The following is a 27,837-nucleotide window of genomic DNA, read 5'->3' as shown; positions in this document are numbered from 1 at the left end:
CACAATTGCCCAACTGGCCGTTTCGCAACACGATCGAGTTGTCATGGAACAGATGACAGTGATATCCTGTTGGCTTACCCAATCTTCAACAAACAAGTGCCACCCTCTGCCCGGGAGGTCCATGCTGGAGATGGCGGGACAGAGAACGGGGCAGGGCTCGGGACAGGAGGCAGGAGCAGCGCCAGATGGGGGAGTGGACGGCAAGCAGTGAGATGGGCACGTCCCAGTTCCAGTCACTCCTCGGCAACAGCCGCTGGTTTTTGGAGGAGCCCAAGGGGCTGCTCCTCCCGGAGGGACTTGTTCATGGCACATCCCTCCCCAGGGGCTCTGCGGTTCTTTGATCTTTCTTTAGATTGCTAAGTCCTTTGGCGACTTTCAGTCCGATTTATTTATTCTTTGGGCCACACTCTGTGGTGCTCAGGGTTACTCCTGGCTCTGCACTCAGAAATTCATCCTGGGGATTCTCAGGGGATCATCTGGGATGCTGGAGATCGATCCTGGGTCGGCCCCTTGCAAGGCAAATGCTCTGCCTACTATATGATCTCTCCAGCCCAGTGGTATTGCTTTTTTTTTTTTTAAGCAAGTTGCTACGGTGGACATTAGTAGGTATAGTTCACAGTATTTCGTATTTTGTCATAATCTAAACAATACTGACTTACCACGAATCTTTGCTGATGTTTCAGCCAAATACTTTTTTTTTATTTATTGGTAAAAGTTAAACTTTTCCACTGTGTAAGGGTCATAAATGCACCAGTCTTTTTAGTACGACCTGTTTATTGATTCTCCCTGGGAATCATCATCGTCACCATCAGTCTGTTTTCTTTGATTTGGTCGTGTACTTCAGGAACTTCTCCTGATCCCGGAATGCTAATAAGCAAATAAGTATACAAGGCCACCCCCCCCCCCAAAAGAAGAAAAATACCTTTCAAAGCATACTCTGTAGAAATCAAAATTTTAGAAGAATGAAAACTGAGAAACATCTAAATGTTGAACCGAGTATATTATGTGATGGTATACTGCAACTAGAAATCATTTTTTGTAACCAGTTTTGGTTGTGAATTTCTCTCTTCTCTCCCCCCCCCCTCCCCCCCCCACTCCCCCGTCTTGGTTTTTGGGTCACGCAGGCAGTTCTTAGAGCTTACTCCTGGCTCTATGCTCAGTGTCATTCACATAGTGTCATTGTTGGCAACTCTTCACTCCTGGTGGGCTTGGGTGCCCATATACAGTGCCCGAGCTCTAACCCGGGCCGGCCACGTACAAGGCGAGCACCCTACTTGCTGTACTGTTGGTTGCTCTGGTCTTGAATCATTTTACTGTAGATTGTGCAGAAATTTTCTACATTTCTTAATATGACTTTTAGGCAGGAAATTTAGGAAGATGTTTTGCTTGCTTCAGTTTCCTAACTTTCACAGTTCACTTTCATTTTTCAATGGAAATGATAGGGACATTTGGGTTTGGCTGGCTCCAGGAATGGAATTTGAAAAAAGTACATGCTATCGCTCCTCTTTGGGGCTGAGGTCACAAAATAATGTTGGATGTGGTGTCGAGGAAGAAACTTGAGATGATCATTTTGAATCGTTTTGTCCAGCATGTATATGCATACAGAGGTGTGTGTCTATGTGTGTGTTGTATGTATGAGGAGTTCAGTTTTGCGATGCTGGAGATGTGTCCGATCTAATAAATTATGGCGGAATTGCCTCGCCGCTCTGCTTACAGTAGTTGCTTAGATTAGTTGAGCGTTGCAGTAAAAGGCTTCATGCTGGACATTTTTGCTTGGTTTTTGAGGCGCGCCCAGCTCCGCCCAGGGCTTACTCCTAGCTCAGTGCAGAGACCACACCTAGCTAAGTGATCACCTCCTGTGTGTGTGTGTGTGTGTGTGTGTGTGTGTGTGTGTGTGTGTGTGTTTGCGCGTGCGCGGACCAAGTGTGGTGCGGGGGTTGAACGCAGGCTGGAGCCCATGCGAGGCAAGGGCCTGGCCTGCTGTTCGATTGTTCTGGCTCCTCGGACTGGACATATGAAATACTGAGAGTGGTGGTACAGCAGGCAGGAAGTTTGCCTTGCGTGCTGCCAACCTGGATTCGATCTCTGGCATCCAGATGGTCCCTGAACAATGCCAGGAGTAATTCCTGAGTGGAATGCCGGGAGTAACCCCTGAGCACTGCTGAGTGAGGTCCCGAAACAAACAGGAAAAATTAAGTGCCTTCCTGATTTTAGAGATTTCTGTGAATGAAGGCCTGGGGACTGAACCCAGGACCTTCAGATCAGCAAGAAGCACCAAGTTTTGACTGCATCTTAAGATTTTCTTTTTGGATTTGCTCTTTCTGTTTGTTAAGCCACAACGCGGCCGTGCGGTGTCTCCTGCTGGCGTGTTGCGCCCAGACTTTGTCCCCAGACCCGTGTTCTCCCTGGAACATGGCCCTCACTCGCTGGCTCCCGTGTTTGTTTCCTTGCCTGTTGCCGCTGCATAGAAGCCTGTGTTCGCTCTTGAACACATTTCTCCTCTTTATCTCCTCATACAGGGCTGGAGTGATAGCACAGCGGTAGGCCATTTGCCTTGCCCGTGGCTGGCCCGGCCGACGTGGGTTTGATTCCTCCGCCCCTCTCGGAGAGCCTGGCAAGCTACCTGTGATGTATTCAATATGCCAAACACAGTAACAAGTGTCAAAATGGAGACGTTACTGGGCCCGCTCGAGCAAATCGATGAACAATGGGAGGACAGGGACAGTGATCACCGTGTGTGTGTGTGTGTGTGTGTGTGTGTGTGTGTTGTTGTTGTTTCTGTTTTTTTTTGTTTGTTTGTTTTTGGGTCACACCCGGCAATGCACAGAGTTTACTCCTGGCTCAGCATTCAGGAATCACTCCTGGCGGTGCGCGGGGACCCTATGGGATGCTGGGAATCGAACCTGGGTCGGCCGTGTGCAAGGCAAATGCCCTACCCGCTGTGCTGTCGCTCCAGCCCCTCCTTGTATAGTTTTAAGCAAGTTCTGTTTCATTAGAAACTACCTTGCTTCACTTAAAAAAAAATAAAATAGAGGTTACCCCCACCCTGTTTGGGAGAACTGTTTGGTGCTGGAGCCCCAGGCCAGGCTCCCTTTCCACAAAGCACGAGCACCCACCCTTTGAGCCAGCCCCAACCACGGTGCGACTTGAGGTCGCTCCCATGCAGCTGTGGGTCCGAATTAAGTAGCGGCCTGTTTCATGACAGGAGTTTTGAAGGAAAAGGTCATTTGGAAGCTAAGAATAGTAGTGAAACGCCTGCCTTGCTTGCGTGAGGCCTGGGTTCAATCCCCGGCCCTGCCGGCCAAGCCAAGCAAAACGTGGACATGTGCTTGCAGGCAGTTTCTGAGAGCTCGGGTAGGAATGTACAAACATACTTTATTTTTAAAGAACTCTGTCATGTATGATTTATGCACAAATAAATTTGGCCAGGCAGAGTAAAGAGATTCTGTGTGGTTTTAGGAAATGTTTATTTTAAACACCTTATTTAATACTGCACCACTGGCTTGAGGTAGAACTCACTTCATAGTTGATTATCTGCCGCAGTAACCTTTTCCAGGTCTGATACGGGTAGACTGTAGAATAAAAATTGGGGGCATCTCTTTGCTGCTTTGCTACCTTGTTGCGAAGGCGGTCGTTCTGAAAGAGGGGACCCAGCGGAGAAGATAATGTTACAAAATGTCTGTATTTGTTCCCCCAGCACTTACATTTACTTCATCATATGATACAGATGGTCTTGAGACCCTGGTGGTCTTAACCCCTGATCTTCAGCCTGTGGTCCGTGGACCCTCCTGGACCTTGAAAATTTCCTGATGAGGCTGCCAAAATTTCCCTCCAATTATCTGCAGCAGCAAATGTTGTACTAGCTAAAAACAATAATTTAATGACTTTGGTTTCAATTAACAAACGAATTCTCTCTGTTCTGGGTTTTGTTTCTGTTTTTGTTTTGTTTTGTTTTTGGTCACACCCAGCGATGCACAGGGGTTCCTCCTTGCTCTGCACTCAGGAATCACTCCTGGCGGTGCTCGTGGGACCCTTTGGGAAGCTGGGAATCAAACCCAGGCCGGTCATGTGCAAGGCAAACGCCCCACCCGCTGTGCTATCGCTCCAGCCCCTGGGTTTTGTTTCTGTATCAACCGTCAGTCACTCCAAAATATTTCTCCTATTTTCTCTGGTTGGCAGGTATAAAAATTGGAAGAACACTGGTCTAAACAAAGGAATGAAAAGGGATCAGATTTGTGACACCATAGTGAATATACTATGAAGTAATGGGGTTTCTCTCGCTTGGGTCTTTTATACGTGGGCTTCTAAAAGTTGGTTGTTTCACTTGAAAGCAGGTTTCGAAGTAGGGAGTATAGTATTAGGTTCTTTGTGCCATTCAGCACCCTTTCTTTGCAGGCATTTGATGTTAGAATTTCGACATTAATTTCATGCAAATCCCAATCTCAATTTAAGCGTCTCTGAAAGTACAGGAACTCCAGTCCTTCTAGGCCCGATGTGGTTTCACTGCAGCTGGCTGAACCAGAAGTCTAGGATGGCACATTTAACGTGCGATCTTTTTTATTTAATTTTAAAAGGACACGTGTATGTTTTCCTTCACTGGATATCTGAACTCTGCGAGGCTTGGACAGCTTTATTTCATTTCTGTTTCTAGCTCACAGCACAATGCATTGTCCATCCTCGAGGTATCCATTGTGGAAGGAAAACAATAAAGTTCTTTTTCTCTTGGAATGTAAAAGCTTGCTGAAGTAGGACTACAGCTGACATGGCAGTTTTAAAACTTTGAACCATTTAGTTACCATTTTTCCTTCATTTAAAAAAAAGTCTTGAGGGGGCTGGAGTGATAACAGAGCGGGTAGGGTGTTTGCCTTGCAAGCAGCCAACCAGGGTTCGATTCCCAGCATCCCATAGGGGTCCCCCAAGCACCGCCAGGAGTAATAGCTGAGTACATGAACCAGGAATAACCCCTGTGCGTTGCCCCACAAAAATGTGACCCATTTTTGATTACAGAAAGCGATAAAAACACTGATGAATGGAATAAATCTGTTGGTAGTGATTTAAACAGATTGGACCTTTCATAATTTGACCGTTTAGTATTTCTGTTATTATGGCTTCGACTTGTGTATTAAAAGACACCCAAGATATTAGTGGTGTGTGCTTATTATGGGAGTCCTTGTAGACAGTAATTTATATCATCTTGGTTTATTTGTTTTATTTTTAAACCTAGGAACGTATTAAGTGCTCATGGTTGTAGCTTGTGACATCCACAGCCTTGGACCACTATAGCCATGGTATCTAATGTTATTTTAGTGTTGGGGTTTGTTACTTGAATGCCAGGTGGAGGAAATACATCAGAGGAAAAGAATGTTGCTCTGATTACTGTGTTGTGTCTGCTTTACTTGAATTTCACCTAGCTTCTCTCATTTTCAGAAATCCCTTTAGTCAAATAGTGACTTAGTATTTCTTGATAAACAGATACCTCTCATTCATTAAATGATTTAACTTTCTTAATAATAAATAAAGGCCCTCCCGTTGATCTTCGATTTGCTCGAGCGGGCCCAGTAACGTCTCCATTGGAGACTTTGTTGTTACTGTGTCTGGCATATCGAATACATCATGGGGAGCTTGCCAGGCTCTCCCGTGCGGGCGAGATACTCTCGGTAGCTTGCCGGGCTCTCTGAGAGGGGCGGAGGAATCGAACTCGGGTCGGCCATGTCGGCCACGTGCAAGGCAAACGCCCTACCGCCGTGCTATAACTTTATAATGGGTGGAATTGGTGGCTTTCTTTAAAAAATTATTTAATTCAGACCTTTGAAATCACAGCTGAGTACTTACTATGCATTCTGAGGTCATTACTGTGGATTCCAGATAAACTTGAACGTTACATTACCTAAATTCTCGTTTCTTAAAAAGTGGGGATCATGAGAAATCTGGCCACAGTAAAAAGTTTCTGAATTTGTAGCAACCAAAAATCTAAATGTGACTCAGTCACATAATGAATTTGAGGTGTTTTTGTCAGCACTTGCTTGTCTTGGGCAGAAAAGGGGTCATGAGTGAAAAAAATCTAAGAAACCCTCCTCTAGATCAGATATTCCCCAAGTTATGTGATGTTTTGCCCCCTTTCAAGGGGAGCCAGCACTGCCTCACTGCCGGAAATCATTACCCTCCAGAATCTACCAGTTTTTCTTTTTAATTTTATTTTTGTCAAGTTGTTCACAAGAATTTAATACGTTCAATATTCCAACACCAATTCTATCACCATCACCCTTTCTCGCCACCTTTATTCCGACTTTTCCCAACCACCACCCAAGCCTGCCCCAAAGAGGGCCCTGAAAAATTTATTTTAAATTGCTTGTTATGAACAATCTGCTAGAAATGATCAAAGTAAGTTTCCTTAAAAGAAAGTGTATGAAGATTGTTTCATCTCACTCTGGAGTCATTAAGCCTTTATATAAGAAAGAGATTACTAACATAATATTACAGGTTGAACCTTGTGTGCTATTTTATTTACATATATGTATAATATGTATATATAAAATAAGCACACAGTATAATATATTACTCTGTGTAATATATATATATATATATATATATATATATATATGATCAAGTGTGGTTGCTTTCTACTTCACAGCCGTTCATTGTAGTGTGCTACTCCTGGTACATCAGTGACATAGAGTATGAGATGTTGCTTCAGGAATTCTAAAATTTGAAAATAGGTGATACAGCTGGAGTTGAATTTTTAACTGTGTGGTGACTTTGGGGTCCAGCAGCATCTCCGCAACTTGTTCATCTCTTCTGAGACTTTTTTTTTTCTTTTGGTGAAGTCTCTGGATCATGGTCTTTAATGAGCCTATATGGCACCAGAGACAGTTTGTGGGTATGACTGCCAGGCTCCTGGAAGAACAGGGAGGTGGGGGGAGGTCGCCCATCCACAACTCTGTGAGATCCTGGAGATTCTGCTCACAAAACCCACACACTGAGTTTTTTCAACAGACTCACTCATGGATGAGACACATCCCAAACCTGGGGAGGTGGCTGTGGGCTTGGCGGCGATGGGATTCTGGAGGTTTTTAGCTGCCAGAGCTCTGTTTGGGCGGGTGCTGGGATCACCCGTTCCTCTCCCGGGTTCCCCGGATGAGAAGAATCTACCAGTTTTAAGCAAACAGAAAATGCGCCCACTTGAACTCTAGTATGTTACCAACCTTCTGGATCAAGGCGGAGTGTTTAGTCTATGTAGGGAAGCAGTTTTAGATCATGAATGATCTGATATCTGGCTTAACCTTTTTAACTTTTTTTTAAATTTTATTGAATCACCATGCGATAGAGTTACAAAGCTTTCATGTTTGAGATTCAGCCGTATAATGATCCAACACCCAACCCTCCACCAGTGTACATCTCCCACCACCAGTGTTCCCTGCACCCCCATCCCAGTCCTCACCCTGCCTCTACGGCACAGACAGTTTCCCAAATACTCTGCTTTGGGGCATTATGTTTTGCTCGAAACTTGCCACCACCATTCAAGTCTACCTGCCAGGGGCAGACGCTAGATAATTTATTTTCTGTTGTTCATTTTGAATATCATGAGAGCTTGCATGCCCGTGGAAGCAACTGGGCAACTTCTGGAATCCTAGATTCTGAATGGTTGGGTTCCAGAGGCATCTCTGTAGGTTGCTAATCCATTTGGGGATGCAGTTGGGCATCTCTGGACCAGGGCTGTTGGTGCACTAAGACGCTGCTGGAGGCACATTGTGGGCGTGACAGTCAGGGCGATGAGCAGGCAGGGAGACTGCACCCGCTCCATCTGGGGTTCCCCGGTGAAATTGGCTCGGAGAGATTCGGCACTGTGTTGTCTTCTGGGACTCGCTGCCGTGTCTCTGGGCCAGGGCTGTTTGTGCACTAAGATCTATCTGGCTTAACCTTACGCGAAGTCGTGTAACTTTATATGAACTCATGTAAAAATAAATTCCTTCATGATTTATTTTCAGTCGATATTTGGTTTGTGTATCTATTTTTCATGTATATCTAAGTCTCAGAGAAAACTTGGGGGACAAAAGTGGTATTTTAAACTTTTTGGAGAAAGTTTAAGAAGTTATGTACTATAACATCTAGTTACGATGTCCTGAAACCCAAAATCATCAAAGGAGTGTTTACCTTTGTTGTTCCATTTCATATATATTGAATATTTAGGGAATTGATTCCACTCTTTGAGTTGAGTTTTGGGGTGGCACCTTCTTTATACAGTGATACTTTGCTACCCTCCCTCAGTGGTTTTCCATCTTTGTAAATGTCAGTTACCACTTTTTAAGCGACATGGTAGAGCAGGTGCTTTTTAGCACCCCCTTTTTTTGTTTTGTTTTGTTTTAACATCACATCCGACAGTGCTCAGGGCTCTGTGCTCAGTGCTCAGGGCTCACTTCCGGTGGGGCTCCACGGACCACATGGGGTGCCAGAGATGGAGCCTGGGTTGGACTGTGAACTATCGTTATGGCCCCTCCATCCATCCATCCGTCTCCTCTGCATGTGCCCTAGCACTACCCCCAACCCCTGCCTGTCATTCTGCTTCCTGAATGTCCTTGGGACCCTGAACATCTCGCCAGCCCCATGCCATAGCTCAGGTTTTCTGGATCACAGCAGAATTCCCTCGACTTGGCACTCTCAATCCAGTTTCTTGTTCGTTTGTGTTCAATCCTGAGCCAGGATGATTCTTTCAAAAATTCAGTTTTGTTTATTTCCCTGCCAGCTTAGAACATCAGCACATTAACTTCCTTTTAGTGATGAGTTCGAAGGTCCTTCAGGATGGTTTTTGTCTCCCTCCTCCCCGCCGGCAATTCAAGTATTTATTTTTCGCTTCTCCTTACTGGATTGCTGGATCACTCCTGGCCCTCTTTCTCACTTTAACGTTCTCATTTTTCCCTTCTGACTGTCCTTCGGGTCAGAAACACCAGCAACACCCCAAAATTTATTCCTGGAAGCTAAATTGGGTTAGGTCTTTGACATCCATTAAAATTGTTACTACCTCCTTGTTTCTTCTTTCCGAGAGACAGCTTTGATGATCATCACCATTTCCCCCTCCAATCTAAGGCAGAAGCATTCTTGTCACATAGTCACCTAATCGAATGCTGATCATCCTGGGGTGCACACTTGCACAAACAAGCATACGTGTGCGTGCGCGCGCACACACACACACACCCCAACCACATATCACACACGCACGCATGCAGCTGGCCCATCTTTTCATTGGACAGCCGAAGAGGAATGTGATGCTCGAGACCACAGGAAGCCATCTGTTATTGCTGGGGGCCACCAGGGCCACACACCGAGATGTGGGGCGGGAGAAGGGAGCATATGGGACCAGGAATCAAACACGGCCAGTGCTTCGTGTGTGCCCTAATCCCTGCATTATCTCCTTACCCTAATTTGTTAGTTTTGAACATTCTGTTGACTCTGCATCATAAGGAGAACCTTATGTGACAGAACAGTCGGTGTAGGCACATGTCGGATCCCCTGTGTACCCAACGGGTGGAAGTACACATATCCATCTTAAACAGGAGATCAACACACCAGTCAGTGGACCTGATTTGAAGGACCACAAGCTGAGAATGGAGTGTGGATTTTTATTTTTTTTCATTACATGCTTGCAAAGAAATCCAAAGAAAAATGATCTGTGACACATAACATGTGAAATTCAGATCATGGTGTTTCTAAAATTTTGGGGGGATGTGGTCACACTCATCGGTCCCCGTCTTGCTTGTTGCTGCTCTTGTGTTAGAACTGCAGAGTTCAGTGTTGTCACAACGGAGACCCTGGCACACAGATCCTAATGCATTTAGCCAGCGTTGGTAAAGTTTATTGTCTTGAAATCATTTCAGTATCATGAGAATGGGTAAATCTGACATTGAAATGTGTCTTTTTCCCCTCTCTATTTTAAGGCTTAAGTTTGTTCAGTGGAAAACTATCATTGGAGTTTTGAAATTTTGTATTCCAGTCACTGCCTTATACTTACCTAGAGCTTTTGGAAAATTAAACACTGCAGATTAGATGTTGAGAAAATAGACTTCAATTCCTGCCATATTCTGTAACTAAAACCAGTGTAAATGATATATCCCCACCCAGTGATCTAAAAACAGTCATTCCTAAATAAATACTGTTTTGACTCTTAAAATAGACTACTTTTACATTATGGAGAAGAGGGGAGCGACTTTCTGTTACTTGATATAACCAAAATCTTCAAGCACTTAAAAATTCTTGAGGTCATTTTTGCCACTATGTTATCTTGCAAAAAAAAAAAAAACCTCCCATGTTTTATGTGTGTGATTGGAAGTAAATTTACTTATCGGGATTTATTATTAGGTGATATAAAATCTTCATTTGCATCAGTTAATACAGTTGAATTGTTTTTAAAGCATTGTTTACATTCTGTTTAAAAATATTTTGATTGAGAAGATACTTATTTAACTTTGTTTTATTTTTAGGGTTATATCCTGTGTTGTGACCTCATGGTTTAAGTGGGAATAAAGATGAGTATAAGCAGTGATGAGGTCAACTTCTTGGTATATAGATACTTGCAAGAGTCAGGTGAGTACTCTCGTAAAGTAAATAGGCCTCAAATTATTTTAATACTTTCAAAATGACCTTTGATGCATTTGAAATTTGTATCAGTCCAAACTGTTGAACCTTGTATGTTTCCTTACTGTCTGGACTGCCCATTTTGAAGCTACGTGTTTCTGCATGGTTAACTCTCTGACTCTTTCAAATATGTTGACATAATCTCAGGCAAATATTTGTCGTATGGCTTGGCTTTCAATGTCCAGAAACCATTTTTCTAAGTTCTCTTGAAATGAGCTTATTGCACGTGGGCCGTAGGCATATATCAGCTCTCAGCTGCCATCAATTTGATGGTGTGAATCGGAATTCTTGGCTAACTGTTACTAGTACTGGTTGTGGTTAGCATCTCAGAAGCTGAATAAGCAATATACTTTTTTTCTGAATGCTTTCATAAGAATGGTCTCAGTTGATTTTTGTACCTGAGACCTCATTTTCTCTCTTAGTGGGACAGTTAAATAGACATAAGTAACTGACCGCCATTTGTATTATTGTAATGATTATACAAGCTTTGTAGACATATTCCGAGGTGTAATCATAAATTAGAACAAAAACAGCAAAGGGAACATTCTGATTCCATCAAGGAAACAAAGTCAAAGCAAAAGAGGGACATTTTGGGATGGGTGGGACATTAGATGGTGGGAAGACTGACCAAATGGTGAATGTGATTGCTTATATGAGATAGAATCATTTGGCCGTTGAAGTTATGCCGGAGAGGATGAATTTTAGAAATCATTCTTTATATTGGAATGTTTTAATGGTAAAGAGAGATGCAGCGTGAAGAAAATTTTGCTAGTCATTTTTGAGGGAAGATGGAAGGAGTGGTGTTAAGACATTACGCCTTCGGTTACGGTTTTGGAACTCTGGTTGTTTTTGTGGGGCTTGTTCGCAAATCGTCAGGGAAAGCAGAACATTGACTATTAAATCTTAGATTCCACTGCTTGCTGTATTCTCCCGTTGTCGCTCCAGTTCTGATCTGCTCTCTCAGGCTGGGGCTTCCTGGTCCCCAACACCATCACGGCTCCTCTCAGGCCCGGAACAGCTGAGAAAAAGGAAGGAAAGAAAAAGAGAGAAGAAACTAAAGTCACTAATGCAGGAAAACATGGCGTGAAGCTTTGAAAGCAGATCTTGTTTCTTTGACTGAAGCCCACTAACTGGTGTAGAAGACAGCTCCAAAAGAGGACTTCCCTAGATTGTTTCGAATAGGAGAAAACGATTAACAAATTGGGAAAGCTCCGAACTGACCTGTGATTGTCACAAGGATCACAGATATTATGCAGGAATTCATCGGCTCAAAACAAACTATGCTTTGTGTTTTTTAATTAGACTGCAACCCAAGTCAGAACCTTGAGACTTGAACTCTAAAGCAAAAAGCATCATGATGGATCTGTGGATGGGAAACATTGCAATGAATTTGATCAGTTTGTTAATAAGGAAAACTGTTGGAGATGAAATGCCAAATACCAGTAACAATGATGGGTCTCATTCTCCTAACTCTGAAAGAGCCTTGAATATGGCACTTTTTTAAAAATCTCAGGGCTAGGATGAAGGAGACGTTACTGGGGCCTGCTCGAGGCAATCGACGGATAACAGGATGGTCGTGATCGTCGTGAACATGATCGTTGGAGATGAAGCATCTGAAATTATAAAAATTATAAATAGTTGAATAGCTCACCAATGTCCTGTAATTCAGACGGGAGGTGAAATAGGGCACGGTAGATCTAGTTAGAGTTGTTGGAGATCCCTGGAATAATCTCCAAACAGAGATCCACAGTATTTTATGTTGCTGTATGAAAATACTGCAAACAAAGAATCAGTAAGAAAATACTGCAGATTTGTTTCTGAAATAATTTCCAGTGACTCGGTATTATCAACACTTTCAAATACTGTTTTCAGAGAAAGTGCTTCTAAATCACATATTTCAAGGTACTCAATGTTGCAGTAAAAAGAAGACTAGAATTTTTATTTTTAAAATGCTGTGCATGGTAGGTAGGGGTTTCTCATCTTAAGACCACTGTGCTTACATGTATTGTGTTCTTTAGAGCTGTGTACTTTATAGCACACGGGTCATAAAGGTACATTCTTGAGCCTCATTTCCCTGAAAAGAGAAAAACTAGCTCCTCTAAAATTTGTAACATCCCATTATATGTAAGAGGACATTGAGACTACACCTGAAGTTTTTCTAAGAATGCAACTGTCATGAATTTAACATGCTTCTAGCCGAATCCTAAATTTTTTCTTTTTTTGGGGGGGGGGTTGTGCCAGGGATTGAACCCAGGGCTTAGGACAGTTGCTCTACCACTGAGCTATATCCCATCCCTAAGAGTTCGCCAGACTTCGCTTCTCTGTTCACTGTATCAGAGCCTAAGTCTCCAAATGTATTTTACCCATTACCCTTTTTTTTGGCGGGGGCAGGGGTGGGGACAAAAAAGCAAAACACTCAGCTGTACCCGAAGGTACTCTTGCTGCCTGATGGATTAGTCAGTGCCCTGCGACTCCTCCATGGTGTTGGCCAGTTCCGGCAAACATTGACTTAGAGAATGGCAACTGGAGTTCAGGTAGCTGCTTTTAAAAGATAATGTTTGAAAGCACTAGTCTACATCAATTAGAGGATAGTTTGAACCCAGTGAAGTTAGTAGGTATGTTCCATGTTCCCAGTATTTTAAAAATTTAGTTACTGTTCAAGGTAAAGCGGAAAGCCAAAAGTGGGGTATGACTAGCTTTAAGTGACAGAGCTGTCACTACCAAAAGATAGCAAGCTTGAGCAGGAGTCGGGAGGTGTGTTTATTTTGTAAAGGACATCATGGCCCATGCTGATCGGAAATGAGTTTCAGAAATCGGAGATGAAAGATTTTAAGAAATTCATAATTCAGTGCAGATTTCAGGCAGAGCTCGGGAGTGATCCCATCTGACCATTGGCCTCTTATTCCAGAAGTTTTTTCTTGGTTCTGATCACCAGTGATCATTTTGATTTTTCAGATTTTTGGCTTAGGGCCACACCTGGCCATGCCCAGGCTTATTCCTGGCTCTGCACTCAGGGATCACTCTTGGTGGTGCTCTAGGGACCATATGGGACATACGGGATGCCAGGGATCAAACCCAGGTTGGCTGCGTGCAAGGCAAGCACCTCACCCACTATGCTATTACTCGGACCCCATCCAGTTGTGTTTTTAAATGGCCATTTAGGTTAAGAGATTTAAAGCAATGTAGAATAACTAGCATCATAATATTGTTACTTCCCTTATTAGAGATTACTGGATCATAACTGAAGATAGGAAGAAAAAAATATCATGGCTAAGTAAGGATCTTGGTTTAAAAAACTAAACAAATATTCGAAGAACTGGGTTGTGACATCGGCATTAAGGAAAATAAAATTTCCATGCTTGTCTCACTACCTAAAACCTCTCAGAAATTCTGAAAGGGCCTTATAAAAATTTGTTTTGATAGATATGTGACTTAGGAATAATGGTTTTCAGTGAGAACTCTTAATATTTGTTCTCTGCAAACAGTGCTTAAAGTTGGCTGAACGGTATGGTTTATCTCCAAGGGAATGAGAGTCACTAAAATTGTTTTCATCTTAAATACTCTATAGTATGTGGTGATTATCCTATCATGACTGTTCTAAGGTCTAGGAGATATTACTAATTAGCATTTCCTTTGCTGTACCAATCAGCAGTCTTTCTGTTGCTCCCAAATTGATGTAACTTCTTTGTGTCCATTTCTTTCTTTTTTTCTTTCTTTCTTCTTTTTTTCTTTTGTTTTTGGCACTGCCCAGCGATGATTTCTGGTGGTTCTTGGCGGAACTCTATGCAGAGATCCAGATACGGTGTCCGGGATTGAACTGGGGTGTCTTCCCTCCCTGCTTTGGCTCTCAGGCCCTCAGTTTTCATTTCTTTTCCCATGAACTTCATTGCATGTTGAATTTTAATGTTCAGCCTAAGTCTTTTAGAGACTTCGACTGGAAATCAGGCATGCTTCACAGCTCATTGAAACCAAGTGAAAAATACGCAAAGCTTTTTAAGATATTATTTATTTTTTCCTCAATTTTCTAAAAACGTTGAAGCAAGTCACTTTGGTCCTCATCATTCTGCACTCTTTAGGAACTAGATTTCCTTATTTGACAAATGCTTTCTATGGAATGCGCTTGGTTTTCTCTCCTCTTGTGATTCCTTGAAAATTGAGTGTATTTGACATGTAGTAATATAATAATGTAAGTAATGATTGACTCGATTCAGTATGCTCCCTTTAATTAGTATTTGCCCAAGGACATTAATAATTTGATTGCCGTAATAACTCATACCTAACAGCCATATGCAAAATAAGCACTAAGTGGCACTTAGTAAGTTTTATGCAACAGAGGCTGATGGAATACTTATTCAGAAGAGCTCAGCTATCTGGGGCCTTTCATACTTCCACTTTTTGTTTATTCCTCATTTTGATTCACCTTTGACTCACTGCTTCAGTTTACTTTTATTTTTTTGGGTGTGGGCCGTACCCGGCTGTGCTCAGAACTCCACTTCTGGCTCTGTGCACAGAGATGCCTCCTGACTGCGCTCGGGGGACCTTGCGAGTGCCGGGGGATTGACCTGACAGCATCCAGTGTGTGCAAGGCATAGTGCTTTAGCTGCTGTGATTTTCAGTCTATTTTTTTCTAAATTGTTCCTTATACTTTCTCAGTTTCATTTTTTTTAAGTTTGTGGTGTTCATTATTCTTATTTCTTTGTTTAAGATGTGAAAATTTTATTTTTGCGTGAATTGTGTCTTTGATCAGGGGAGACTTGACTGTGTTCAGGAGCTCAGTTCCATTTCTATTTAAGAAGCACTTAAGTATTGGGTGCTGTTTTGGTTTTACAATTGAAGACTAACTGAAACACGCTAAAGCACTGTGTCTTTATTAGAAGAGTTACCTTTCGGGATATAGTTGTTTTTAAAAGCGCCCATACTTTCAGAAATGAAGTTCATCCTGTCTGTCACCTTCTCTGTGAGAAAGCGATGGTATATATGAGCTTTGAAGTATTTGGTTCTTGATTGCACCGTTCCTCTCATCACTGTTTTCTCGTATTTCGGAGGAGCTTCCCGTCTCCCCAGAGACAGCTTTGATAGCATCCCCCTTTTCCTGAGAGGACGTTCATTTCAAGCGTTTCGCTGATAAGACTACTTCTTTCTGTTTCTCCTTCCCTCTCTTCTCTTTGTCTCTCCCACACATGCCAGCTGTATTCCAGACTCCACCTGGCACTGTGCTCACACCTTGTAGTGCTGACTGGTTCAGGCCTTTTTTTTTTTTTCAACTGCTGCAGTGGCTAACAAAGTATTAGCAATCAAAAGACTAGTTTCGGGGCTGGAGCGATAGCACAGCGGGTAGGGCGTTTGCCTTGCACATGGCCGACCCAGGTTCAATTCCCAGCATCCCATATGGTCCCCTGAGCACCGCCAGGAGTGATCCCTGTGCATCGCCAGGTGTGACCCAAAAAGAAGCAAAAAAAAAAAACAAGACTAGTCTCTCTTTACTCAGATAAATATTGCTCCAACAAACCTCCTACTGATACCATTTAACAACCAGATTCAACTGGCCAACGTGACCATCAACGACATGCCTGTAACCATGAAGACCGGCCTGGAAAGGAGAATTCAGCATCTGTTGTGTTTGTTTGCCTTCACTTTTTTGACTTTTTATAGGTTGATGGCTAGTTACACGTGCTTAAATAGGCAAACTTTGTATGTGGCAGCGCACCATCCCCGAAACAAGTCCAATAGACATACAGCATTTTGCTTTATAACCAACTAAAATAAGCAATAACATTGACTCGGCATGCATGTCTGTTGTGCACAGACTGGTTAACAGTGAACAAGTAGTTACCCCATAAATGTTTGTAATTGCTATACTTGTATACTTCCAAACCGGTTACTCTATGAGCTGAATGACCATCATTTTGCTGATAGAGGAAATTCCTCTTACACATTCCTGCTGACATACTTGTTAAGAAACAAAGGCTCTTTAAGAGTTGCCAAACAGAGAACTTACTCAATCGCAATAGTCATCTTTTTGTTTGTTTGTTGTTGTTGTTGTTTTTCCAGAATAGCCAGTGTAACAAGGATATAAGGAAATAGAAATTGCTGATGGGTTTGTAATTTCCCCAACTGTTTTTAGGAAAGCAGTAATGGAAACTGGCCTTAAAATGCTCATGCCAGCGTCAAGAGACTCCAGCCTGAGGTTTACAAAACAAAAAATGAACACGCACATACGATGGGGGTAAAGTCTCTAGACATAGATACTTGAAACCATTTTAAAATAGTGAAGATTTGGAAACATTTCAGCTATGAAATTAATAATTTAAAAGTCAAGTAAATTTATTGGCAGAATAGTATGATAAATTGTTTCAGAAAATGTTAAATGAAATGCTCATAGTTTTACCAATTTCAAGAGAAATTGCCACAAAATTGTAGAGTAAGTCCATTACATATTGTATGTTAGAAATAGTGTGTAAAGAAAAAGTCATTAAAAATATGAATAGTTATATTGAGTTTGAGACTTCCTTTTCTTCTGCACAGTTCCCATGGCTTTTTTTGAAAAGTAAATGCTGGGTCTGACTCTGAAGTATCTGAGGTCTCCTAGCGCTCCCCAACTTCTTTTGCCTACTTCTTTTTTTAGCATCTGTGTGTGGAAATTTGGGGGGTTAACGAAACTCTGAATTTGGAGAATAGAGTTGAGAGTAGACTAAAGGGAAAGGGAGGGAGGGAGTGTGTGCTAATGGAGGCAGGGGAATCCCTCCCTCCCTCCCTCCCCTCCCTCCCTTCCTCCCTCTTGGATAACTAGCATCTTGGAAAAAACAAATTCTATTTCAGAATTGGACATTGTTTGTGATAGTAGCTAAGCTTGAGTTTTCATTCATTCTTTCCTTTTCTTTTCTTTCTTTTCTTTTTGTTGAGTGGTGAGAGGACGAAGGAAAAAATACACCTGGCATTGCTCTGGGCTTACTGTTAGCACAAATGATGATAACCACTGCCCTTTTACGTTTCTATGATGCTGAAGCCCTATTTTCTGCTCCTATATTCTTTATTTCAATGTAGAACTGGCAGCCTGGGAGGGCTACTTTCCTTTGAGAAAATAATCCTTGTATCCCAAGGGAAAGCATTTCCTGAAACAGGCAATAGGAAGAAAATGGTTGTTTTGTGATTTTGATTCTTACATGGTCTCATGAGTAACCACATAAATCACACCCACTGCTGATATTTTACTATCTGCTGAACTAGTTTTCAGCCTTACACTTCTGGATCTCTTTCCTACCTTCCAAATGAATATTATATAGAGTGCTAGAATACAGAGATATTATTTATTTAGGATCCGTCCTTAACTCCTGGAAGACGGAGTGTTATTTTAAGCAATCAGACCCTATCCCAGCATTTCACAGGCCGATTGATCCCTTTTTCTTCTCTGTAAATTGAAAACTGAAAAGATGTTTCTTATTTACAGATGAGTGGAAGTAATTTTTGACTTTTTTAACCCTGGTTCAAGTTTATTTTGCTTTTCAAGAAAGATGTAAGTGATAGGCTTCTACTGCATTCATAGGTTTTCTATGAATCCAGCAGAATTGCTTTCTGAATTAACACGTGTTTAATGAACCCTTATTAAATTAGGTAAGTTTAATTTTTTCAGAATTAAATGATTACAGGACACAAATACTTATTGAAAGATACACACACACACACACATAGACAACTGTAGACAATACATAAGGAACATTACCTTTGTCTGAGTTAAATCTCTCTCTCTCTCTCTTTCTCACAGAGACAGACAGACACAGTTGACTTAGGACAGAATTGCATCAGCATTGGCCTTGGGTCAATGAAAAGAGTGACTTCACTTCATTGTAGATTGAAGAAATGAGCATAAGAACAAATAGAGCCAAAAGCCCGAGATAGTGTCACATAGTCAAGGTGTTAGATAAATTGGCAATCACTTGAATTGAATGGTACGGGGAGAAGGAAGGGCATGGAATTGGTGAGCTGAGCCTGGAAAGATCGGTAGGATCAGATTACAAAAATAACCGTGTAGCATATGGAGTCTGGCTTCTATTGTAGTCGCCAAAGTGATCATTGAAAGTATAGAACACAGAAAGACAAAACAAGGGAATAGAACGTAGTGCGCAGTGGCAAACCCTTGACCTTGGATTACAAAACTGACTCACAAGCAGTCAGGAGAAGGTCAGGGACTAGCGATTGGACCAGCGGTGACATGGGGACCGGGGTGGGGGATCAGGAGCACTTGGGGGTGGGGTGCAGTAACTTTGTACCTTAAGGCCGTAAAATTTAATCACATTGTAATTGTCTTTTTTCTTTTCTTTTCCTTTTTTTTTTTTCTTTTGGGTCACACCTGGCGATGCTCAGGAGTCACTCCTGGCTTTGCACTCAGGAGTTACTCCTGGTGGTGCTCAGGGGACCATTTGGAATGCTGGGATTCAAACCTGGGTCAAGGCAAACAAATAGGCAGCCCTACCCGCTGTGCTGTCGCTCCAGCCCAATATTGTAATTGTCTTACCAAAATTATACTAATGGGGTTTTGTTTTTGTTTGTTTGTTTTCAAAAAGGTTTTGCAAACCTAAGTTTTAGGACAAGTTACTAGAAGTAATGTAGTCATGGTGTGGTAAATATACTGGACTCAATTTAGCGAGGGAACGGGAACTTACGGCAGTGACCTAGGCAGAGGGTGATGGGGACTTAATTCCGGATTCTTGCAGAAAATGAAAACTGATGACCGAGATCAGTAAAGACTGACATGATTTGGCCAAAATTAAGGTCAGAATTGTCTGTCAAAGAAGAAGGTGGTATGAAAGCCTTTCCGTTTTAGAGAGGTGCTGGGGGAGGGGCCTGCAGTGCTGGGACTCTAACTCAGGCCTGTGTGCTGGCCCTTGGCTGCATCCTCAGCCCCAACACACTCATTTTGACTTGCTGTAGCTAGGACTTTTTCAACAAAGTTTTCGTTCGATATAATGTGAAAGAGTTTAACCGTGCACCTTCTTTAGCACAAACATTTCTGAGAAATGTCACATGATGCTTATGACCACTTCAGAAATATTTTCCTGCTAATTTGAGTGCATGTGTGAAAAAATTGAAGTAGACAGAAGCACCTGTGATGACTTCTGGGTGACAGAATAAATCCAGCACCGATGCCACATTCCCACGCACAGTTCTCCTCTTTCTACCTGTAACTTTTACAATAGCCCTGGACATAATCTGAAACTCCATTGCTTAAACAGGTCCAAGTATAATAATTTTGATTCATCAGCTTTGTTGCAGTTCATAAGTCTTGCTATTGCAGGAACTACTGAAGCCACTTTCTAATACGGGAAACAGTAAAATGTGGAGTGAGCTGAAAATAGTAGCAGTGGCACAGTGATGAAATCTTCTTTTCTGTTAGTAAGCAGACACCCTTCCTCTTCGATAACTTGATCCCATTCTAGTTGTTTAGTAGGAGCGGTCGATGTCGAGTTTACTTGTCATTGTCTCTGAATAAATTTGAGTCCTCTTTTCTTGGTGGCTGTTTTTCCGTTTGTATAATTCAGATAATGAAATAAAATTTTATGTGTGTGCATGGTTGGAAGCCTTCTGCAGATCGTGCTGTCTAGAAGTCTTAAAGCTCTAAACCACTTGAGGACTGAGCTTCTCCCCATGCCCTTGCCCCATTTAGGATTTACTGCGTCTCTCCTGAGGGAGGGCTGTGGAAGCGGAAATGGGACTCTCCCCGCCCCATGCCTGGGAGTTCTCATCCTGCCCAGTCTTAATTTTTGGCTTTCCACACTAACAATCTGCAGTTTGCTCATTTCCAAGTAGTTGTTGTTTCTCTTATGGGGACAACGCAAAATGGTGTTTTATTCATTATATCTTTAAACGTGTTTACTAGTGATCTTGCCTGTGGGCCAAAGCTGGAGGTCAGAATCAAAATGGTAACAGAAACACGGTTCCATTCTCACTATTGATAGTCAGAAGCAGCATGTGGTTGGGAGCTTCAGAGAGGGAAGGACGAGGACGGAGCTGTAGAAAAAAGTGGGATCGTAGGTGTCTGTTGACCAGTTGAAATATTTCCCAGGCACTTTGTCATTTGTGAACCCAAGTATTTTATTAGGATTGTTTTCAAGTGAACAGGGAACCTAAGAGTAAGACTTAATGCAGAAAAGATGAATTGAACATCAGAAAAACAAGGACAGCGTGGACAGCAGTTATGTAGATCCAGATTGTTTAAGCAAGACTCCAGTAATCCCATATCCCAGTAACTTTATTGTGAAAAGTTCTTAGCATTCTAAATCACATATATAATTGAGTTGTTACAATGCACCGTAGACAACTACTATTAAATGATAACTCTGGTGTTGACTATTAGATGATAACTCTGAGTGGAACTACATTCAGAGTTATCATCTAATAGTTAACATGTAATAGTTGACTATTAAATTATCATTTTAAATTATCATATTAAATTGTCATTTAATAGTTGACTATTAAATGATAACTCTGAGTGGAACTACACTTGGGTGTTTCAGTTTATTGGAATTTTACTTTCAAACTTGACTTCCTTTAAAAAGTAAGACTAGATAAGATAGTCTTGCTATGTCAGTGTTTTATTTTTAAATGTTAAATGTTTAAAATCTAATAATTGCTTTACCGGACAGGACAGGAAGTTGACTGGACTGAACGCTTGCTTTGCATGTCGGAGCTCCCGGTTCAATCCCAGTCACTGCTGGGAGTGGTCCCTGAGAGGGGGTTGGGTGTTGCCCCTAGGCATTGATGGGTGTTGTCCAATACCAGATATTGGCAAAAACTAAATAGTTGCCGCTGGAGATAAGTGCCAGAGAATTGGCTTTTTAGCATTCCATTCATTCACGTATAAGATGGTATTAAAGCAAAAGATAGTTTTTCACTATTAAGTTTCAGTTTTTACCTTTTACATCAGTTTGTTTGAAAACCCTAAAAAGTATTAAATTTAAGGTATTTCGTGTTTTGTGTGTAGATATTGAAATATGCTACAAATGTTTAGTTTATTTTAGCCGAATTTATTTTGAGTGGAGCAGTTGAGTTAGATGATTTACAAAGGCTCTGGTTTTTTACAAAGGCCTTTTATATTTCATTTCTTTCATTTCTTATTTCATTCTTTAATTACGTTCAATTCTGAGATTTTAGCGGGCCATCTATTTCCTGGAGCAATAGCACAGTGGGCAGGGCGTTTGCCTTGTGTGCATCTGACCTAGGTGTGATTCCGCCCCTCTCGGAGAGCCTGGCAAGCTACCGAGAGTATCCCGCCCACACAGCAGAGCCTGGGAAGCGAACTGTGACATCTTCGCTATGCCAAACACAGTAACAACAAGTCTCAAAATGGAGACGCTGCTAGTGCCCGCTCGAGCAAATCCACGAACAAGGGGAGGACAGTGCTACAGTGCTATTTAATTGGGGGGTGGGGGCATCCCTGGATGTGCTCAGCGCTTACTCCTTTTTCTGCATCCAAGGATTACTCCAGATTGGCTCAGGGGACCGTATGTGGTGCTGGGGATTGAATCCTGATTGCCTGGGTGCAAGGCATGTCCCCAGCTTGCTGCATGGTTGCTCTGGCCCCATGAAACTTTTTTTTTTTTTTGCAGGGCCGAGGGGGTGGGGAGGAGAGAGGGCCACACTTGATACTCGGTGCTCAGGGATCTCTGTCTCTGTGCTTAGTGACCACTTCTGGCAGGCTCTGAGACTGTCGGGGTGCTGGGAATGAACTTGAACTGGCTCTGAGCCGGCTAGCTGGGCACAAGGCGAGCACCCAGTGAGCAGCATGATAATTCTTAGGCTGCTGTGCGCGCCCCCCCCCCCAACTTTCTGCTTTGATTCTTGATGTTGGGGAAAATCATGTGCATCTGCTAATTTTATATGCACTCGGCATTTCAAGTAGTAGATAGATTACTTAGCTCAATCGAAAAGAAAAATAACGGGGCGGATTGATGGTATTGGTGGGCAGTGAAGGCCCTTCCTTGCCTTGCAAGCAGCCAGTTCAGGTTCCTCGGGTTTCCCAACCCCCACCAGGAGGGCTCCTTGAGCAAAGGGGCAGGAGTGAGTCCCGAAGCACAGCAGGACGTGGAGGGAAACACAAAGCAAAGGAAAATACGTGGAAGTTCCGATCTGCGAGTTTATTTCACTAAAGACATGTTTGGTTGTGACAGTTTGAAATTTCCAATCAAAACGGGGTTTTTAGAGTTCCGTTCGTGTCATGTAGCCACATTGCTAATTGCATGTCGATTCTCAAAGTTTCTTTTTTTTTTCCCTTTCAGGATTTTCTCACTCAGCGTTTACCTTTGGTATAGAAAGCCATATCAGTCAGTCTAACATAAACGGTGCCCTCGTTCCACCTGCTGCGTTAATTTCTATCATCCAGAAAGGTCTACAATATGTAGAGGCAGAAGTTAGTATTAATGAGGTAAGGACGGCGTTTACAATGTTAATTTATTTTGTCAGGTGGAAGGGGCTGGGGGCCCCATCAGGATTTGTTGAGGGGTCAATCCTGGCAGGGCTTGCGAGGTCATAGGCAGTGACCGGGATTGAACCAGGCTCGATCACAGTTCAGTCAAGCCCCTTACCCTGTGTGTTCTGCCCCCATTCCCCACTCCTCTCTCCCCCATCAAATACTAATTCTTAACGATTTAATATCCCTTTCACCTGATAACTGTTTTTCAGTGTCCGACTTGAACTTTGCCATGTTACCAAAACTCGTTATTATTCCTAAGGTAGCTGTCAGGTCCCAGCAGAAAGGCAGGTGTCATTTGTTACAACCATTAATTATGATTCATTTACCTCTACCTGGTTTTATACATAAAGTAGTAAGAATTTTCTTTGGGAACAGCACCATTGTGCTGTGGAAGGCTAGATCGTAATAGTTGTTCAGAAAAGAAGAAAATCTCAAGCCGACCAATTTTTGAAGGCACTTTGTAACTACCAACAACTCTTGTCTAAAGGTCTGGATCTGTGGATGGTTTAAACCAGGTTATCACCTGTTTATGACTTGTGGGCAAATTTCTGCCTACTCCCTGTTTTTGTAAAGTTCAGTCAGCACAGCGAGACATATATATATATATATATATATATATATATATATATATGACATATATATATGACTGCATTTGTTGAATTATGGCAGAATGGAGTGATTGTGACTGGGAGCTTATGGCATACAAAGCCTAAAATATTTGCAATTGGTCTTTTATATCGAAAAAGCTTACACAGTCTTGTCTAGCTGTAATTTTTCATGAACTATAAGTTTGTGATATGTAGAGCCTTTCTTTCTTTCTTTCTTTCTTTCTTTCTTTTTTTTAATCTTGTTTCTGTTTTAGAATTAAATTATTTCACTTTTCACAAGTATTTTCATTGAAAATCTTTTTCACAGGGACCAACTTAGAGGGATGGGCGCGCGCGTGTGTGTGTGTGTGTGTGTGTGTGTGTGTGTGTGTGTGTGTGTGTCCCCATCCCCAGCAGGCCTGAGAGTTCTGTGATCCAGCTGGGGGTGCTGTGGCAGAGTGGACCCAGAACAACACCTGATGTTAGAGGGACCACTGGGTCCATAGAAGCGTTGCAGGTGGTGGTGGTGGCAAGTGCAGTGCCGGGCATGGAACTCACAGTCTCACGCGCCGATGTGCTCTGCCACTCTGGGCTGTCTCCAGCACCCTTTTTTCTCAAGGATTGTTTAGCATAGAAGTATTTACATGAATCCTTATTATTATCATTATTTTGTTTCCCAAAATGATTTGATGGTTCTGTTTCTTTATTTTCCTGACTGAAAAATTCCCTCGTAGTAATTCAGTATGGCCTCATTCATTGTCTTTTGGTACTTTGAGTTCCAAAGTAACCTGTACTGCACAATTTTCTCATCTGATTTCTTAAAAAAAAAAAAATTAAAAATTGTTTAGCTAGAACTTGTGTAGCACTCCCAGATGTATCTGTGTTGACTTTGGTTGTTTTGAGGAGTGCTCAGGGGTACTGAGGGCCACTCCTGGCAATTCTTGGCCGATGAGGTCAGTGTCCAGGGCAAGGGCCTGAGCGTGTGGTGCTGCTGGGGCCCTGCCGTGGGCGCTGGGTGTCCTGGGCCCCCTTGGTGCTCAGGGGCTCTTGGGCTGCTTTCAGGGATTATTTGGACGGTGGTGCTGGGAACTGAGCCGGTGTCTGCTGCAGCCGTGGCATATGCCATGCAGTTAACCCCTGTGCTGTCTGTCGCTTGCCCTGTCGTCAGTTGGGTGTTTTTTTTTTTTCAAGTGAGACACCATGAGGTACAGGTGTAGACTTAGAAATTTTTGTGCTTGGGTTTCAGTTATACAATGATCAAGTACCCATCCCTCCACCAGTGCCCATTCGGTTGGTTTCTCAGTTACTTATAAGTCACTTTCTCTTCCTCCTCAAAGAATTCCTTTATGGTGCTAGTGTACCGCCCATCGCTCACGGCTCCCCCCCACCCCCACGCGCGCCCCCGGTCAGTTTTCAGTCAACAAGTGGAGCGGCTTCAGGCCAGCTCTCGCCTGGGCCTTGTCTCGGCTTCTGGCTCTGCTTCCGCTGAGACTTGGTTGATGTCTGTGTCTCGGACTCCGTGGAAGCCTTTTTTAGTAATTGTAAAGTTCCTTTTTATCAAGCAGGGAAGGTTTCTGGAATTACTGCACCTTTGCAAAATGAAAGAGGCTTAGCCCCATGAGTCATGGCAGTGCTTCTTAATGTTATTGCACACGAAACTGACTCAGAGAAATGGTTGATACATGCCTGCCGGCTGGCTAGCCAGGTGCTTCTTGGCCTTCAGCCTCTAGTCCAGCAGCCGAAGACCTCTGGCCTCGGTAGCAGAGATTTTGGGTCTAAGGCAAGGATATGTGACTCAGTGGAGAGCACTTGCTTTTGCATAGATGAGGCCCTGGGTTCAGTCCCCTCACCACAAAGGGGAAAAAAATCCCAGTGTTTTTGAAAGCACAAACTATTTGTTTTTTTTTTTTGGGGGGGGGGGCGCACATTGCAGTGCTCGGGGCTTACTTCTTACTCTGTGCTCAGTGGAGCACTCCCAGTGATGCTTGAGGGACCATATGGGCTGTTGGGGATTGAACCCGGGTTGACTGTGTGTGAGGCATGCAGCCTACCTGCTGTGTCTTATTGCTTTGGTTCCATAAAGGCAGAGATTTTGGTTCTGTGGCTTAAACCTATTTTCCTAAGAAGCTGCCAGGTCACTGTGGTGCTGTTTTGCTGTGGGTCCTTGGAACATTCTTTGAATAGCATTGGTGATGAGAACCCAGCTGTCTTCAGCTATATACTTGTCGAAAAATGATGCACTTGCATCTCTACAATAGAAAATGAGTAGGTCTGGGACCTGGTATACGAAGTCTGTTTCTCTTTAAATGTTCAACTCAGTCACAGGTCTTTGGATGCCAACAGTGCTGATTTTTTTAATGTTTAAAAAAAAGTCTTCTATTGTGCCCTGAAGAGTATTAACTGTTGGCCATCCCAGCGGTATTTTGCAAGTTAGGCTTTCTATGATGTGTGCCTTTTTGCGGTTCCTTTCAGCGTTTTGACGCCAATATTTATTTGAAAGGTGCTTTTTTCCCTTGGGATGAAGATTTTTGCTTGCTGCGGTTGATTCTGCTTGAGTACCAGCTTCCCCGCGTGGCATCTCTGACCTGTCTTCCCTCCCCCTCCCCCACTCCAGGATGGTACCTTGTTTGATGGCCGGCCCATAGAGTCTCTGTCCCTGATCGATGCCGTGATGCCGGATGTCGTGCAAACGAGACAACAAGCTTACAGAGATAAGCTTGCCCAGCAGCAGGCCGCAGCTGCCGCAGCTGTCGCAGCTGCTGCCAACCAACAAGGGTCTGCGAAAAATGGAGAGAACACGGCCAACGGGGAGGAGAACGGAGCACACACTATCGCAAGTGAGCTCAGGCCTCGCGCGCAGTTCCCTTCCCGGAGCAATACGTTGTGTGACGGGACTGTCTCGTCTTCGGAGCTGCAATCACACCCTCTCTCTCATTTGTGTCAGCACACTCACTCATTTCTCGCGACCGGGATCGTATAATTGAGGTTTATTATTCCCAGGGCTTCAGAAGTCTCGGTCACTTTTATGAATTTTACTTTTTGAGTCTGTAGAAACATTTTTTCCCCCTCGCCACTGTTAGCTGGAATTTGCATTTGATTTCTAAATAAAATTTGCAAGACTAGTCATTAGCAAATGCAGGAAGGCTCAGCCACGGAGCTCCAGAGGCGATGTCCGTCCTGCCATCCGCTTGGTATCAGCAGCCCCTACTGGCAGAAACTCAGAATCGTATCGTGATGGAGACATTTGATTGAGACTGGCTTCTCCTTGAGCCATTCACTTTGGAGTCTCTTCCTGCGGAGTTGGTCTTTTACTCTCCCTTCGTGTCTTACCCACTGTAGCATATTCACAAATGATTATCTTTTTAAAAGAGTGTGGTCTGCCTTAACTGAAGGTAGAAATTTATGTTTTTGTGTTCTCAGGACTCATGTGATAGGTATAGTCATTATTTTATCAGCAACGTTTAAAAATGTGATACTCTATAGTATCAAGGTGTATTTGCAGATTTGTGCCCAGATGATGGTAGCGCCTAATGGAATTTTCCGCTTGTTTCCCATGACACAGATAATCATACTGATATGATGGAAGTGGATGGGGATGTTGAAATCCCTCCGAATAAAGCAGTTGTGTTACGGGGCCATGAATCTGAAGTTTTCATCTGTGCCTGGAACCCCGTTAGCGATCTCTTGGCATCAGGGTATGTTTCTCTTAAGCAAATCTGAGGTCAGTTTTTTTAAGGACTCCACTGAGCTGTTACTGGTATCCTTTCTTTTCAAGTCTTGGCATTGCTTGTTGTGGTCATTTTGACTCTGTGAAGCTTTAGTAGTCTCAGAAGTACTTTGCTGTTACTTAGAAGTGTGCTGCAGTGAGCTGACGGCTTTAAGAGCGCTTGGGGGCCCCCAAACCGGAGAGTTAAAACTGCTCTTCTTTGCCGTAGTAAGGATAGGCCGCAATGCTCCGATTCGGGGGTACTTGGAGATGTCGAGAAAATCTTTCAAATCCGTTGCCTGTTTTCCAGGTCTGGAGACTCCACCGCAAGGATATGGAATCTTAGTGAAAACAGCACTAGTGGCTCCACACAGTTAGTCCTTAGACATTGTATACGAGAAGGAGGGCAAGATGTCCCCAGCAACAAGGACGTGACGTCTCTAGATTGGAAT

The 27,837-nt window shown here is 43.0% G+C and overlaps 1 protein-coding gene across 4 annotated transcripts in view; it reads left to right on the top strand.

Annotated features, from left to right (window-relative positions):
* TBL1XR1 (TBL1X/Y related 1) overlaps positions 1 to 27,837 on the top strand; it is a 160,817-nt gene that overhangs the window by 105,673 nt on the left and 27,307 nt on the right. For 3 of the 4 annotated variants that reach the window (XM_056110517.1, XM_056110515.1, XM_056110516.1), the window contains 5 exons: positions 10,473 to 10,575; positions 22,899 to 23,044; positions 26,294 to 26,516; positions 27,242 to 27,374; positions 27,696 to 27,837. In XM_056110517.1, the coding sequence (XP_055966492.1) occupies positions 10,518 to 10,575; positions 22,899 to 23,044; positions 26,294 to 26,516; positions 27,242 to 27,374; positions 27,696 to 27,837 (702 nt within the window). In that variant the 5' untranslated portion in view covers positions 10,473 to 10,517. The remainder of the gene's footprint in view (positions 1 to 10,472; positions 10,576 to 22,898; positions 23,045 to 26,293; positions 26,517 to 27,241; positions 27,375 to 27,695) is intronic. The other variant, XM_056110518.1, reaches the window with a different exon arrangement.

This window comes from Sorex fumeus, unplaced genomic scaffold (assembly GCF_029834395.1).
Source record: "Sorex fumeus unplaced genomic scaffold, SorFum_2.1 ptg000010l, whole genome shotgun sequence".
In the NCBI taxonomy this organism is placed as follows: domain Eukaryota; kingdom Metazoa; phylum Chordata; class Mammalia; order Eulipotyphla; family Soricidae; genus Sorex; species Sorex fumeus.
This window is presented reverse-complemented; position numbering and strand designations above follow the sequence as displayed.